The sequence below is a fragment of the Meleagris gallopavo genome, chromosome 5 (genome assembly GCF_905368555.1).
Source record: "Meleagris gallopavo chromosome 5, MGAL_WU_HG_1.1, whole genome shotgun sequence".
Taxonomy (NCBI): domain Eukaryota; kingdom Metazoa; phylum Chordata; class Aves; order Galliformes; family Phasianidae; genus Meleagris; species Meleagris gallopavo.
The window spans coordinates 53,631,750-53,648,044 of record NC_139408.1 but is presented as its reverse complement, the minus strand read 5'-3'; the positions used below and the strand labels follow the sequence as shown (position 1 = coordinate 53,648,044).

At 44.3% G+C, this 16,295-nt stretch overlaps 1 protein-coding gene across 3 annotated transcripts in view; it reads left to right on the top strand.

Annotated features, from left to right (window-relative positions):
- The window catches only part of SYT16 (synaptotagmin 16), a 98,764-nt gene extending 84,349 nt beyond the window's left edge, over positions 1–14,415 (top strand). For 2 of the 3 annotated variants that reach the window (XM_085225795.1, XM_085225796.1), the window contains 2 exons: positions 5,269–5,334; positions 7,096–14,415. In XM_085225795.1, the coding sequence (XP_085081921.1) occupies positions 5,269–5,334; positions 7,096–7,409 (380 nt within the window). In that variant the 3' untranslated portion in view covers positions 7,410–14,415. The remainder of the gene's footprint in view (positions 1–5,268; positions 5,335–7,095) is intronic. The other variant, XM_085225797.1, reaches the window with a different exon arrangement.
- Positions 14,416–16,295: the final 1,880 nt, after the last annotated feature.

Sequence of the window (16,295 nt, the reverse complement as noted above, 5' to 3'; positions counted from 1 at the left end):
GGAAGACAGGAGGGAGAAAGAACAAGCTATGAGGATTTCTATTGGGAAGAGGAGAAATTCTTGAAGTAAAAATTTGTGTGCGCCTGAGCTCCAGGTAACACCAAAGAATACAGAAGATGCTCTGGTAGGAGAATTAGAGTCCTTACGTGGTATTTCTTGGTCAGATACCAGAGGACTTGAAAGATGTTAGTGTGTTGTTTTTTTAAATCAACTTATTTGTGAAGAAAGTTATTATCCCAGAGGACTAAGACAGGTTAATTTCTTTAATTGATCCCGCTAAAACCAGGAAACTGAATTAAAAAAAATAACCAACGTGTCTGGCGCTGAACAGGGAGCTTGCTTGAGCTCCTAAAGCTTTGTAATTCATGCTCCTATCTCATCACCAATAAGAGGGGGATTTGTGCCGGGGTTTGCTGGGATGCACTGAGTCCAGAGAGTTCAGTAGAGGTGTTTGGACAACTATTCAGTGCTGAGTACTTGCCAGTTGGTCAGAGTAAGCTTGTACAAAACCACTTCTGCATCTTCTCATTGTCTGTCCTTGGATATGGCTTGAATCAGCTTAAGATACACTGAGAAAGCTTTGTTTGGAACAGTAAAGATGAGGCCAGCTGTGTGGAGTCCCAGAAGGATATCTCAGTAATGAGCAGCTGGACACTGGTGTGGGAGATGAAGTGTGGATAAATGTAAGGTATGGTGTTGTGAAATTCAGACTTAACGTGGGTGGACTCAGAGCCGCCTGGGAGTGAGATATTAGGCTTATAGGAAATGTCTTCTGAGAAAAAAAAGTCAATCAGATGTGTATTATATGGAAAAGAAAATGAAAAATCTGTATTTGATTGTAAATATCCGAGTGCCTGCATAATGAATACCATACACAATTCTGGCTCCCTCCATTCAAGTAGAATATTGGAAGGATTGGAGAGATGCATTGATGAATGACAGAGATACTCAGAGGCATGGGAACAGCTTCCAGCAAGCTGAAGTTGGATAACCTGGACTTCCAGTAGTGCTACAACAAATGGGAGAAGGGAGAGGATTTGGTGGCAGTCTGTGAAATCCTAAGTGTTGTGAAAGTGAGTTGGCAACAATTCATTGTCTCTCCTGATTAAAGAAAATAAACGGTCTTAAAATGAAGTGAGGAGGTAGCAGGCTCTGAGGAGGAGAGTGCTCTTCACACTGTGCATACTCACACTGCCGTGTGCCTAACTGCAGAGTACTGTGGGTACAGCTCTCTTGAGTTCAGCAGGATAAATCCATGAAGAAAAATGGTCTGAGAACCAAAGAAATACAAAGATTGCCTTTGACTAAGGAAGTTCTTGAGTCACAGATCACTGGAGTTTGGGAGAGTGTTTGAAAGAGAATCAGTTTATGCTGTTTTTGTGTAGACTTACTAAGGTAGGTGATATTGGGAGGTCTGACTAGGTGCAGCTCTTCTATATGAGGCACGTGAGACCTGGCACTGAAAACCAAGGAATGGAGTAATGGACTTGTAAGGAGCAGCAGTGAGATTTTTGAGGTAGATGTTCCATAATAATTAAACATCCAGTGATATCTTGCACATGCAGTTATCTGCTATCACGTTGAATAGTTTTGTATTTCTAAAAGTCTGTGATGGTATTACATTGCTATATGTAAAGTGAAGATGTTTCTGAACCAGAGGGATACATTTGAAGCTGAGTGTATGGTGATGCCTCTCCTGCTCCCATAGCTGTGAACAAGAAGAAAAATCTTTTCTTCCCCCTCCCAAAATAAGCAGAAGACAAAGCAATTGCTCCCAGGGTAGAATTGGTAGAATTCTGCTAATTCCAAATTTCAGTTGGAGCTGAATGTTTAATGTAAATCAACAGTAACTCCACAGAGCAGCATTTGCAAATGTGATGACAGGCTGTATAATAAAGCCGTGCCTGTGGGCACCATTGCTGGAGGTGAGAACAGCCAAACTTAAGCATCCTTACCTCATGCAGCAGCAGAACTATTGCTCCCATTGCTGGGCATTCATGATACACTCTCATTTAGAGTTCCCATTCTCTCCAAGGCAGCAGCAATGCATAAAGCACACTGTGCACTGTAAGAAGTGTTGAAAATGCCCTTAGTAGAGGTAGCATCCTGAACATCTGGAGAGGTGCCTGTGTGGCACTTCAGATGCATAAGCACAGAAGCTGCACCTTCTCAGGGTCAGGGTCAGGGAGGAGGCTGCTGGTTCCACAGACAACATGTGTCCTAGCTTAGAGCTGGCTCTGTGAAACCCGTTTTGCTGGGCTACAAGGGTTGTGTCAGCACTTTGGATCACCAAGGTTCTGAGCTCAGAGGCTGTTTGGAAGCAGCTTTCCTTTCTGAGGGACCTTGCTTGCAGGGAGCCCTGCCTCCCGCTCCTCTGCAGCCCCTCCCTTCATACCAAACAAGCTATTTATGCTGGCAATTCCCTTCCAGGGAGCAGTGTTCTCCTTTCTGCTGCCTTTTACATGAAAGGTGTTGCTGGTTCCTCAGTGACTCACGCATTGCAAGGAAAGCTGCCAGATCCCAGCCTCGTGCGGGAGAGCTGCCAGCCATGGCAGAGCAGACCTGAGTGGCAGAGACTCAGAGGGAATGGGGAAAGAAATCTGGCTCCTCAGCAACGTAGTAGGCAGATCTGAGTGCTTGTATAGTAAATAGAGTAGGCCACAAGCTGCCTCTGGCCTAATGTAGATGTTCACAGTGTGGGGCTGGGGAAAAAAGCTGGAGTCTGATTCTCCTCCATGCTCTTTCCTGGTACAGCTTCAGTGATCCAGGCTCAGTGGTCTCTGCCCCAGGTAACATCGTGGGGAGGTAACGCCACGCACTAATGGAAAGAGCCTTCTGAACTGACAGGTCAGTTGGAGTTAATGGAGGTACCTGTGCAGCTTTCTCTACTCAGCACAGAATATCATAGAATCAAAGACTATTCTGAGCTGGAAGGGAGATTGAGTCCAACCCCTTGCTCCACAGAGGGCCATGCAGAATCCAAACCCTGTGTCTGAGAGCATTGTCCAAATGCTCCTTGAACTCTGACAGCTTGAGGTTATGACTACATATTAGTCTGGATTGCAGCACGCTGGCATGGTTATACTGGTTTTGGAAATGAGTTAGCTTGCCTGGAGTGAGGCTGGGAGAGTCCTTAATACTCTGCATGGGGTGTACCCTGCAGTCCACGGTCTGAGAGGTCAGGAGGCTTTGGCTGTTTATTTTCTTTCTAAATATAAATTCAAGTAGGGAGTCAGACCCTTTCATACTGCAGTGTTTTTGTTCCCAGGTCAGTGTTATTAATAATGGTGGAGCTTAGGATAAGTGGAAGCAGAGCTTGCACTGTGCTACATGCTCCAAAAGCAGGAGCATATAAATTATAGTTGATTATTCCCCTGAGTTGTCATTATCGGTTAGTTCCCTTGGAAGGATGATGACAGAAATGGGTCATTAGAAGAATCATGGATAAACTGATTGCCTTTGCAGATGAGCTCTCAAGAGGTGTTTTATGGTTGGGGCGCTGTTGACGGAGACAGAGCAGTCTGCATGAGAAGATGTTTGGCCAAACCTCTGGAGTAATACACAGCGCCAGCCCAAAATGTGTCTGGCTTCTTGCACTGCTCCTTAATTTAGTGCTTTTCACTCTGGTATTAAATGCAGAGGCACTCATATTTTGTGCACGTGATCACTGTTCACCCCACTCATCCTAGGGATGAAGGACAACTTGAAAGTAAAAATGATTCGTAGCAAGAACTTCCTCAGGTGGATGTGGTGCTAAAATTGGTCTTGGCAAAATGCAGCTTTGTTCCTACTTCTTTGCAGACTCCTGTTACAATCTCAACCACTCCCAGCTATTAAGAGGTCTGGCTCTTTCTGTCAGAGATAGGTGCCTGAAGAGAAAGCAAGCTCTTTGGTATTTTAAAGGAAGCCTGATCTCTCTTCTCCTTTTGTGCATGACAGAGCTGATGTGAAAGTAAATATACAGAAGAGTGGAAAGTGCTGAGAGACCACAGTAATGAGGCCGTTACTGGATCTGAGCATGTAATTAGATGGAAAATGTTTGCCTTCATAATGAATAGATGCTCTCACACATACATTCCTCAACAAATTGGCAGATTCATGCTTGGTCTAGTTCCACTAATCTCACCATGTGTCCAGGAATGGATTTTTTTTGGTCAAAACCAACCTAAGGGGAAAGCTTTCTAGCTCAGAGGACCAAAGTGGACCACAAGGAGAGCTAGAAAGTGTTTTCTAATGAGACACCTAAGAAGGTGCTGAAAGGAGCACAATGCAGTGAGGGCAAGCAAGCTACAATCTTAAAATGTAGTTAGTGAAGCAGAATATCAGCTCTGCTTCAGATGTACCAGCTCTGCAAAGCGAATTTCACATGCTAAATATGTTATCCACACCTACTCCTTTATTTCTGTTCAGGCTAGCTCAATTCTTTCAGCTGATAAAATACACCCAGTGGAATAAATCTGAGAAGAGTTAGCAGCCTGCTGTTGTCTTTTGCAATAGTTTTGCTCGTGTTTACATGGGAATGAATAAAGCTCCTGGTATTAGCTCTGCACAGAGCTTATTCTCCTTCCAGCTTGCATGTTCTCACCTTATCCATATGATAAGCATAGAAGAGCAGCATCAGTACTGCTCAGAGAGGATCTTTCTGAAGAATTACGTAGCAGAATTTGATGTGTACGAAGCCTAATTTTCTGATTTTGATTTTGCTTGGTTTAAGTCATCAGTTGTGCAGTGCTCAGTTGTCTTTAAAACTAGTTATGTTATTCCCTGCTTGCAAAAGTTGAGGGTGTGGATCCTAGAATTCATCTGCAAGGAACCAATGTATTCTTTACCTGGAAAATTTAACTGGGACATTCTGGAACAGCATCCTGTGAGATTTAAGCTGTGGCTCTTGCTTTTGTGTTGAGACGTACATCATCTCTAGTAACCACACTGTCTGCTACGTTGCTGGTGAACTATGCCATATGTCTCTTTGGCAGAATTGGCTGTAACTTGGTTGACTCTGTAGGGGTCTGCTGAAATGTTTGTGACTGAAATTAGGTGTGATGAATCCCACCTGGGCTATCAGTGCTGGCAGTAAGAAGGGAGGGTGATAGAAAGGTTTACTGAGATTCCCTTACCCTTAAAAAAGCAGTTCTCAGAGAGTGGTGGGGAAAGGGGTGTGACACCAAGGATGTATCTACAGAAAAATGGAGACATTGGGCAGGGAGCAGAGAGGGTCTCATCTCCATGAATTCCTGTGTCCCAGCACTCTCCTCTCTTTCATGCCAGCAGAAATGAGCCTCTTCAGCATTCTGCCTGCACATTGGATTGGTTTGGAAAATGTACTGAGATTATGTAAGTGTGAGATTTCAATTTTTAAAGAAAATACATTCTGAAATTTAAACAGGGAATTGTCCTACTTAGCTGCTTGCTTGTGTTGAAAAATAAGTCTGGCTGAATTTTTAGCTATTTTGAAATTCCCCCCTCCCAAATAAGGGTGAATAGAATAGAAAGGAAAAAGAAAACAGCCCTCTACTCCCCATTTATCTTTAATAGTCAGTGCAAAGCAAAGTGACATCTCTACAAGTACTGCAAGACACTGCATCTGGTAGTTAACTTGCTTGGTTTCACCCTGAGTTAGAGCAGAGAGTTCTGTCTTGCAGGTTTTGTTTCTGATGGATCTGAAGTTGTTAGAGAATTCAATCCCACAGCATCACCGAAATTGAATATTACTGTGGGAATTAGTCCACCTCTCAGTGAAGCACCTCTTAGTGAAGCAGCTCTTTCCTTCCCGGCTACAATTAGCAAACTATCACACGTCAGAGCTCTGCTTTCCTGTCTAACGAGTAGGTCTTTGTTGGCAAGATCTACTCATCTCCAGTGTTACGCTGGCAGCCAAATTGGCACCGCTAGCTAATGATTGGACTGAACTTTCTCCACAGAAACTCGATAGCTGTACAGCTGTGCATGCTCACAATTTGCTCCTCGATTGTCAGTCTCCTGACAGCTTTTTCAGTGGAACAGTTTGAGGAGCGGAGAGCCTTGCTTTGGAGACACAGAAGTGTTTTCACACCTGAAGTGTAATTTCACACCTTGTGTCGCTCAGCAGATAAGTGCGTAAAATAGCACATCAAATGGGAACGCAAGAGGATAGACATGCTGTAGACAAGAGACTGTAGCTTGTTATTTATTTCCTATCTTCAGCACACTCTGAAATAATAATCGCTTGCAGAAGCCCGAGCACAGATTTGCAGAGAGGTTAGGAGAGGAGTTTTTCTTGCCAAGCGATCTGCTACCACTGATTGCAGAGCAAGGTGAAAGATCGCACTGAGCTGGGTCTGTGGAGCAGGGGGAGTGCAGGGCTCTGCCTGGGACCACAGCATTAACCAACACGTACCAGATATGGGATCATTAGCACAGGAGGCAGCAAGAGTTTTAAGGGTGAATTTATGGAAATATTGAATTAGGCCATGCCTTCCCTGTTTCTGCTTATCATTTTTACTCTTCGCATTCACTCAAATAATGAATAAAACTGACCTTAACAAAAAAAAAAAAGGTGAAAATTTGAAACAGGTCTTGAAACCATCATGTGAGATGAAATCATTTCACTCCCTCTTTTTTGGGACCATTTTTGTGTGCTGTTTCAAATATGAAGTTAGAGAGACTTTTTTTTTATTTTTTTTTCCCCCAAAGGAAAGTGATGAAGGGGCAAGTGCAGCCAAGGGCAGCCCTGGTAAGACAGCTCCAAAACTTCGTTGTGAGGGAGAGGAATGAAAGGTGCAGACACACTGTTTGACATGGAGAATCCACGGAGATGCTCACACATTCAGTTAGCCTTAGATTTCATGGATTTGAAAACCAGTTCTCCTGTTGTTTTTTTTCCAAGAGCATGGTCTGAAACATGCATTTACTTCCTTCTGCTCTTCTTCCCAGCTGGACGTGAGAAAGTCCAAGGGTTGCTCTCATCTACTACTCTTCATCTCAGGGATGAAGTAGATCGGTCCAACCAGACAAAGCTGCTCTGCATGGAGTTTTTTGGGTGATTTTTGACTACTTGGGGCTTTCATTTAATCTTTTAACTGTGCCAAACGTTTTATTTCCTGTGTTTTGTCCTAGATACCTATGGAAAGCTTTGCCTGCTCAACTCTGTGGGCCAGGAGATGTCTCGCTGCAAGACCTCCATCCGTCGAGGGCAGCCCAACCCTGTCTACAAGGAAACTTTCATCTTCCAGGTTGCCCTCTTCCAGCTCTCTGATGTCACACTAATGATCTCCATATACAACAAACGCAGCATGAAGCGCAAAGAGATGATCGGCTGGATCTCCATGGGGCAGAACAGCAGCGGAGAAGAAGAGCAAAGTCATTGGCAGGAGATGAAGGAGTCAAAAGGGCTGCAGGTCTGCAGGTGGCACACATTGCTGGAGTCTTAATGGTAACCAGGGCAGCCTGTAGATCCCAGGACGATGGGCTGTCTTCCCTCATTCTCAGTCAGCAGGAAGCAACTGTCCCGTGGCAAGCACTGTGCTCTGATAGGTCATGTACTCTTTAACCTGACTTTTCAGTATCATCTATCAGGCATTAAAAGTGACAAGACCTGGGAAGCAAGTTTAGTTCTTGTCTTTCCAGGTTGCCCTGCATTTTCCACATCCAAATTAGTAACCCTGGGAAAAGCAAGGGCAAACCTACAAGATCCTCCCTTTGCTCCTCATCTCGCTCATTTTATCATACGTCTAATCGTCACAGTTCAATTTTGATGCTATTTTCTTCCGGAGTAAATTCTCTGATCCCTTCCTTATTTATATTAATGAAGTTTGCAGATATTCTTGACACGCAGATAGCTCACAGATAGGCTAAACTGCATGCAGATCACATTTTCTCTCTTTTATTATCTAATTTTTTAAGTCTACAAACGAACATTTGGTGCCACTATAGACTGGATTTTTCAGGCAGCATGGGAAAGCACTGTTGAATTTCCTGTCACTTTAAAGTGCCTAGGCGTTATTACTGTTTCTGATACTAACTGATAGTGTTTATTTGGACTTAATACTGTCAGTATTCTTAATTAGGCATCCTGTGCACTTGTTAGCCTGTACTGCCACAGAGATTGCATGAGGGATAACTAATAGTAGTTTTATATTGTGACTATACAATGCATGTTTGGATGCTTACTTGAAGTTCAAGGCTTCTGTCATCATGAATACCAAAAATCAAAGACCAGAACAAGCTGCACGTCCACCTTTGTGCCTGAATCACTCTTTTCTGCATCATTGTTTTGATTATGTGTTATTTTGTTCCGTAAAAGTGAGTTTCGTTCAGAAAAGCATTTCTGTCAGCATTATACAGAAAAGCTTTTGATCCATGATTTCTCTGTTGTTCACTTAAGCACAACTCAAGTTTACTGAGGGCTCTTGTTCAAATGGGCTATCTGTAATATCTTTGGGGACTGGAAAGAGAACCATTTTTGGCATGTTGACCAGTAAAGAATGCCAGACCAAGGCACTTCGTCTTTGGGACAGTCTCTCCTACAAGAACAGGTGAAATAGGACCCAGGGGACCACTCCTAGAGGGGCAGCTTGCAGGGAGGAGGCTTGATGGATGAAGTGATGTAGTTACTTTTCAGCCCGTTTTGTTATTTTCCATTTTAATCATTTTTCCCATCTCCATGAGTTGAAGTTGTAGAGTCAGTGGCTGGGGAAGAAGTCTTCATCTGCTTGACTATTGAACATTGAGCTCTAATTAGCTGCTGGAAAACTGCATGTGACACAGCAGAGGATGTGGATTCTCTTGGGCAGTGATGGTATGTAGACAGAAAGGTGCCAAGATATTCACAGGCCATCAGCTGCCTGATTTTAATTCCCTAAGCTCTTTAGAAGAGGATTGGCATTTCTTCATCCCTTCTGATGATAGGAAGGAAATATTATGCTGGAAAGGTTTCTCTCTTCTGAATCACCTCATATTTTGTTTTTGTCATTTACTAGTCTGGCACCAGATTCCGTCTCTTGCACTACAGCTGTCTCCTTCCATTCAGAGGTGCTGTGCAAGTTTCAGCACTGGCTGTTTAACCAAAATTGAGCCTGAGTTCTGGTTTGCATCACAGTCAGGCTAGTGATCACCCACTGGGCAGTGGTGTGGTAAATGCGGTTATCACTTGGTGTAATACACACAGTCTTTGTCTGTCCTCACGTGGCAGCCCAGCAAGATAATCTTACAAAAGAAGGATTTCTGGTGTGGGTGAGACAGACCCTACGGATTGTGGCTTTGTACGTTCTTAACACTTACTTGCCTGGGCATCATTTTCCAGTGAGACTGGTGGCTGTCCTATGCAGGAGGATTGTCCTCCACTGCCTAGATAAGCTGGCACAGTATCTGCTCTGCACTACTGGGGCTTTGTATCTCAAATCAGGATCTAACCAAAATACAACTGCATTTTTGACTGCACTGTTAATTCTGCTGTGTTGCCAATAGGAGAGATAACAAGCAGCTTGTTATCCATCAAGAGTGGTAATAAGCAGACCAGTCTAAACATGGCTTTTTTTTACCATATGTTTTTCTTCTGGGAAAAGTACGTAAAACAGATCAAATCAAAAGGTGCATTTCCTGATTTCAGTTGTTTGCCAATCTCTGCATTTTTTCCTGAACTGCATGAAACTTATATGCAAGTGTTTATAAGTAATTTTATTATCTGAGATGTGTATAATAAACTTATTCAGATTCTCTTAGTATCTTCTTGAACCTTTAAAGTGTCACTGATGCTAAATTTAATGATTAGCTAAGGGAAAAGTATAAATTGGTAGTATGTTTCACAAGTGAACTGGAGATAACCCAGATTTATAATTGTGTGATTCAAAAGAATTACTGGAAGGGCTAGTTTTAAAAAGCAATGAAGTGAACTAATTTTGGGCTTCCATGCTGTTTTCATATCTAGATCTTTTCTGAAGATACAGCACAAACGAAATTGAATTTTAAAGTATATTTCCACTATGGAATATTAAGATGCAGAGGAAAGCAAGAGACAACAGCATACATAGAGTCTGTCAATATCTGAGCACATGTTAAAACTTTGCTCTCAGATGGAAGCAGCTTCCTGCATCATTGCAATAACGTTTTGGCCTGATGTTTTACAAGAAAAATTTGGAGGGAAGGAGAAAGGGATGAGGTGAGGGGGAGCATTGTTTGGAGCTGCTGCTAAAACTGTTGGCACATCCACGCCTTGAGCAGTACATCTGTGAAGTTCATTAAATTCCTACTGAAGCACAGAGGAATTTATGAATCTTGGGATGAACGGTGTTGGGGGTGCTCATGTTTGCTAGCCGTATTTCAGGACTTTTGTTGGTTTTCTGGTTTGTTTTTCTTTACAGTGTTGACTGTCTGTGAAATGAAGAAGGCTTAGCTGCAGCTCTCCTTTATTTCAGAGCTCCCGTAATTCTTTTAATAGAGAGACTGGATTAGTTATTGCTAACATTGATGCAGGCTGGCCTTGTGCTCTTGGTCTTTCTCATGTAAATACCACTGCCCTTTCAGTCACTGCTATAACCCCTCGTTTCCTTTAGAAGTGGCTGAGAAGTCTGAATTTCCAGGCATGCTTCCGTTCCTTGGAAATTCTGCTTCGCACTTAGCTCTCCATAGGTGACGGCCACTGGAGCTGGGCCCTGTGCCCCTTTGGCCTCCATCCCCATGTGTGCTGTGCTGGGTCCCTGCTCCTGTGGGGCTCCCGGAGGAGAACAAGGCCATGGGGTGAGCAGCTGACTTGCTTCTGGGAATGCTTGGGCACTTGCATGGCCTGACTACGCAGGTTTCCTAATGCATGTTTTCTAAGATAATTTATCTCCTTTTGACACCACTGTCTGGAATCCCCAAAGAGGTTATTTGAATTTTCTTCTCTAGGGGGAAGAAAGAAAAAAGCTCCAAAACCACAAAACCGTTGTGTGGGAAGGAACTAACTGCACTGGCTTAAGCCCAGGATGCTGTGGGCAAAGAGCTCTGGATCCGTCTCTATCTCGAGCAGCGTCGCTCAGCTAGCTGCAGTCTGTTCCTTTCTTGGTCTCTCTCCAGCAGCACATCCCTGTCCCGCTAGGCTCTCTGCTGTTTTTTATTTCTTGTTTTTAATGTGTATTGACAACAGAACAGAATGATCTCACCGCGTTTGTATTCTCTGCAGTAAAGCCGACTTTCAACTGATGCCCACAGAACTGAGTACCTCTTTTAGCCCACTGTGCTGCAGCGATAGCTGACTGACGTGCCTGTTTGTGAAGGCTTTCTGTGGTCTGTCTACAGCACAATTTGGTTAGTTTGGGTTTCCTTTCTACCACTGGCTTTAATTACTCAGGCCCTGCTGTGCAGTGCTCTGTCACAGGGTGATGTGGCGGTGTGTTTCCTGAGGCATGGAGGACAATGGGTGGCGGTAGGGAGCCTGCTTTGGCAGGGGATTGGACTGGATGATGCCCAGAAGTCCCTTCCAGCCCCTACGGTTCTGGGATTGTGTGAGGTAATTTGGTATTTTTAGTGGCTGCAGAGCCCGTGAAGTTACTTGGTGCTTTACATAATTGATTGATCTACAAGCATGAACATCTTCAGATGTTCTTAGACTTGCAGAACTGAAGGCCACCAGCTGCTATCGATCATCTCTCCAGCACAAAGCCCAAGGTGGCTGCTTGGCAGAGGAGGCCTTTCCTCTGGTGCCTGCTCATTTCTCCTTCAGCTAAAGCTGGTGCTGGCCTTGGAGCGCACGTGCCCACAGAGCCTTCCTCACTCCTGTATTTATCATCATCTTTAATCTGTACAATTGCCTCACTTCACCTCTCTACCTCTCATCTGCCTTTCACACAAAATGGAGGCATAAAGGCTGAGTGAGGCCGCGTGGCTGTGCCTTGAGGTGCTTGTCCCAAGGCCTCCACACTTGTGGAGTGGGAATGGTGCTGGTTGGGTTGTGATGCCTTAATGTTTACAAGGCTATGACACCTGTTCAGCCCTGGGTGGACAGAGCTAAGGATGGAAGAAACAACCTCTTCTGTTTGGTTCCTCCTGGGTTTTTTTGTGTTCCGTAAAAGGATGGCAGAGCCTGAAGAAATTAGTATGCAGGAGCATCCGCTTTCCATTTAAAATGTACTGAGTGTGATGTTTGCAACTATGGTTTGAGGGGAAGAAAAAGCAGCCAGGGTTTTTAGAAGAGCTCGCTCTTTGAGGGAGGCAGGATATTCCCTGCAGCGAGAGCTACCCAGCAGAACGTTCTTGTACCTCAGGCAGTGATGTTGGCATCCAGCTGATCTTCTTCAGTGATAAATGCAGCCAGAAGCTGACAGGTCTTGCAGCTTGGAAAGAAATACAGGATAACTAATGTGGGCTTTTATTGGGAACCTGGTGCAGATTTAGCAGGTGGTTGTGCAAGGATTGAATGCCCCCAGTGGTGGTCGGGATGGTGGTGGAGAGGAAAGACTGAGTGCTCGTGTTGCTGCTGAGGTGTGGCTTTGCTGTTTTCCTTGTTTTCCACCTCAGTTCCTTAGTTCCAGTACTGCTGAAGGCATACAGCACTTTCTTTTTTCCTACTTTTTTTTTTTCCTCCCCAGCACGGAGTGAGCTCGTGCCTTCCCGCAGCCTACACTGTAGGTCTTAAGAAATGAATGTGTAAATATTTTGTCTCTCACGGCAGCCCAAGGTCATCTTTCTGGAACAGCAAACAGGCACAGAATCCAAAGAAGATCAGTCCATCATGTGAGTAAGGTTAGCATCTGCACTTACAAATGACAAAGGCTATTAATCCTCATGCTGTAATCCCCAAGCTGTTTGCCAGCTGGCAGCAGGAAGATGTTCCTGCTCAGCCCACACAGCTATCCATGTTTTTTCACCTTTATGAAGCAGATATAGGTCAATGCTGTAGCTTGGAAAAAGAACTTGATGGACACCATTCATCTTTTCTAGTATTCCAATCCCTTTCTTCTCCACGCAAACCACCTGCCTGGATTGGGGTGCAGAAGGAATGCTGCAGGCTTCCCCTCCTTTAGAATAGGAGGCTGAAGGTCATGTTATTTCCCCTGTGCTCCCACATCGGAGGAAGAATCGGGGAATACCAGTTGGGTACAGCAGTGTCAATCATCATCTGGGGACCAGAGGGGAATTTGGGTCCTGCCTGCCATGGGGACATACCCAACCGCAATCCTGCTGCTAGTGAGGTGGGAGGAAGGCTGCCTGTTCTCCTCATCCCAGTTGTTTTGTTAACACTTTGCAGGTGCTTATGCTTCACACCATCTCCCATTCTTTCATTAATATCTGCAGAGATGCGCTCCAAGTCAGGGCCATGCCTGGCAGCAATATCTTCTGTTCATGATGCTCAGGACAAAACCTGTTCTCCGGTCTCTTGCTGTCACTGTGTGGCATCTCAAGCACAGGGTTTCCAATTAAACCAGTCCCACCTCCTTCCGATTGGCACAGCTGTGGGTTTTGTCTTGCAGGGCTCTATTCTCTTCTGTGACACTTTCCCAGCAGAGTTTGGCCTTCTGTTTCTTATGAAGAGTAAATGAAGAATTCATCTGGTACACTTAGCATTTATACATGTGTATATAAAAATGTTTTTAGGTGTTGTGCTCCCAAGGGCTTTGCATGCAGCACGGTTCGATGTATATCTGACTGTTGATTTAAGCATACCATACTAAATAAGTTGTTTTTTAGTGCACGTTGGTTTCTTTCCCTCCTGGAACAATGCACCATTTCTGGCAGGGTCAGTTTTTATGTCTTGCTGCTGCATTTCCAGCTGGGCACATTCTCCCACACATCCCAGGACATGGTATAGCACTTCATGTCCACAGCGAGGCTTGTGGGGCTTTCTGAATTTCTTGTTCAGTTATGAATATGTCTATAGAAGGAGAATTGTTCATACTCTGAAGGTTATACAAAACAGATTCATATTCCCTTTTCACTTCTGTAAAGGTTCAAAGATTGCACTGAAAAATTGTACCTTCTGTGTAGCTAATAAAGGACTGGAACTGACTGGTGTGGCAACTGGAATGGTATCAGCATCGTTTCAGTTGCTACGTGTGGTTGAAAGAGAGGAGCTGAAGTGCAAAACCGATTTTAAAAAAGGATGGAAAATACGATGAAAAGATGTTTGGATATTCAACAGGAAGAGTGATACGGGTTTATTCTTAGCTTTTCATGTACTTGACAATGAAACATTTTTATTCTACTTAAGTGTTAACGTGCATGATCATACAATATATTGCCTCTCGCTAATTATATGCTGTGTTAGGAATGCTAATGTCTTGATGATATCTGACTGGGAAAAGAAGAAAAAAAAGCATTAAGCCCAGCTTCTGTAGAATTCTGGGCTGAAATTACCCCCACACACATACAACCATCCACACCTTAGAAACAGTCTTATTTTGTTTCAGTGAGCAGGTTTTTATCAATAAAATAGAAGCAGATGGCTCATGTAGACATGCAAAACCAGCGTGTCTTCCTTTGTGTTCTTATTGTGGCAGAATCGAGTGAATATGCATCTAGGAGAGGTGGACGTGTTTTGTCCAGAACAAAGATGCAGGTGGTCAGTGCATAATGCATAACTGAGGGGAATGGGAATTATCCTCCCCTCCCCATCCTCGTCTGTCTGCATGTTGCCTCTCCCATGAGGGCTGCTCTTGGTTATCTGTCTCATCAATGAGTGTTGTGTCATCAACGTGTGCTTGGTCCCTTGGGCTGGCGAGCTGACATTGGGCTAATGCAAAGCCAAGCACATCCCAGCAGCAGTGAAGGTCATGTCCCTGTCTGATGGCCACTTGGCTTGTGTGTGCCTTTGAGCGTGATGTGCTGGTGTGTAGTACACTTCCATCAGGTAGCTGTTGTAACCCATGCCCAGGTTGAGACAGAAAAAGACAAAAGCGCAAGAAAATAATTCAAAAGTGGTGATTTTGAGCTGTAAGTATTCAGAGCACTGAGAGAGTAGTGATGTACGAATATGGGGAGCCAGGATTTCTGAATCCCTTCTGGGATCCGCAGGGCTGGCTCTCCAGACCCCACTGGTACAAATCTTTGAGACAAATGGAGTTTTGTTTTGCTGAGGACTGACGTTGGTGAGGTGATCAGGCTCACTGCGTTCCCTGTCCATTTTTTTCCTAAAATACATTTAAAATTCATGCTGCCATCTCCCATCCTCAGTTCCTCAGCAAACTCCACATTTTGTTTTGCCTTGTTTTGCTTTGTTTTATTCCCATTATTTTGTTCTCCCTCCAGCTGCATTTTAATTCCTTGCTTGGAGCTGCTTTGCTACTTGGCGAAGCACCAAGTGCTGTTTTGCCAAGATATCCCTCATGTCATCCCAGCTTTGGCCAGGTGGAAAAGTCACATTTTGAATGTCGCAAAACTAAGTTTTGAATTTCAACGAAAGAGTGATAGAATTTTTCATGAGAGGGTGAAAGCATTCCCACATCTCAATCAGCCCAATTTAGGCTGGAGGAGCTGAGCTGTCTGCCATCTGTCTCCTCGCCAGTCTCTCCCCCACCATCCCCGTTTTTGAGCAGTTTGGCCAATTTCAATCACATTTGAAAGAAGGGTAGACGGCTCAAAGACAGTTATGCTTGTAGAAATTGTGCTACCTGGCAGAGGAGCACTCGCAGAGAGGCGGAAAGGAACGAGTTTGACAGGTCGAGGTCAGCCAGTGCGATGGTGAGCTGCCTCCTGGGGACAGAGTGGAATTTGGGTGTTGGTGTCGGGGTGCTTGGTTGTAAGAAAGAGCACAAATGGATAGGAAAACAGGCTGTGTTTGTTTTGCTGCTCCCCAGCTGCCTGCTGAAGTCTCACTATCGATCTTTTTAAGTGTAAACAGGTCAACAGAACAAAACAAACCCTTAACGCGTTCTCACATACCAACAAGTTTTCTGGCACGATGCACTGCAAGATTGAGGAGAAAACCAGTTCTAGGACGTTATGGGAGCTGCTCACCAAGGTGGGCAGTGATGGGCCAGTATCTGGGAACACCTCAGCTAAACGGGCCAGGCCAGGGATGGAAATTGGTCCAGGACACAACTCCTCACATCTCCAACTGCTCCGAGTTCCAGGTACAAATGTGCATTTCAGGTGCATCTCATCCTTGCAGTGCCTTCTGCCCACCTGGAAGTCATTATGTCAGTGGGTCCCTTTGGCTGTGTTGAGAAATATAGCACTTGTGGAGGTCTGTGCTGCCTGGGAGCACTGGTGCTCTTATGCACACATCTTTTGAAGGTTTGGTGCTTCGATTCAGAAGGGCACATTAATTTAATTCATTTGTCTTTAATGATTGACTTGAGGAGATGCAACTGTTGTCAGATGAAGGAACTGATTTTTTTCTAATT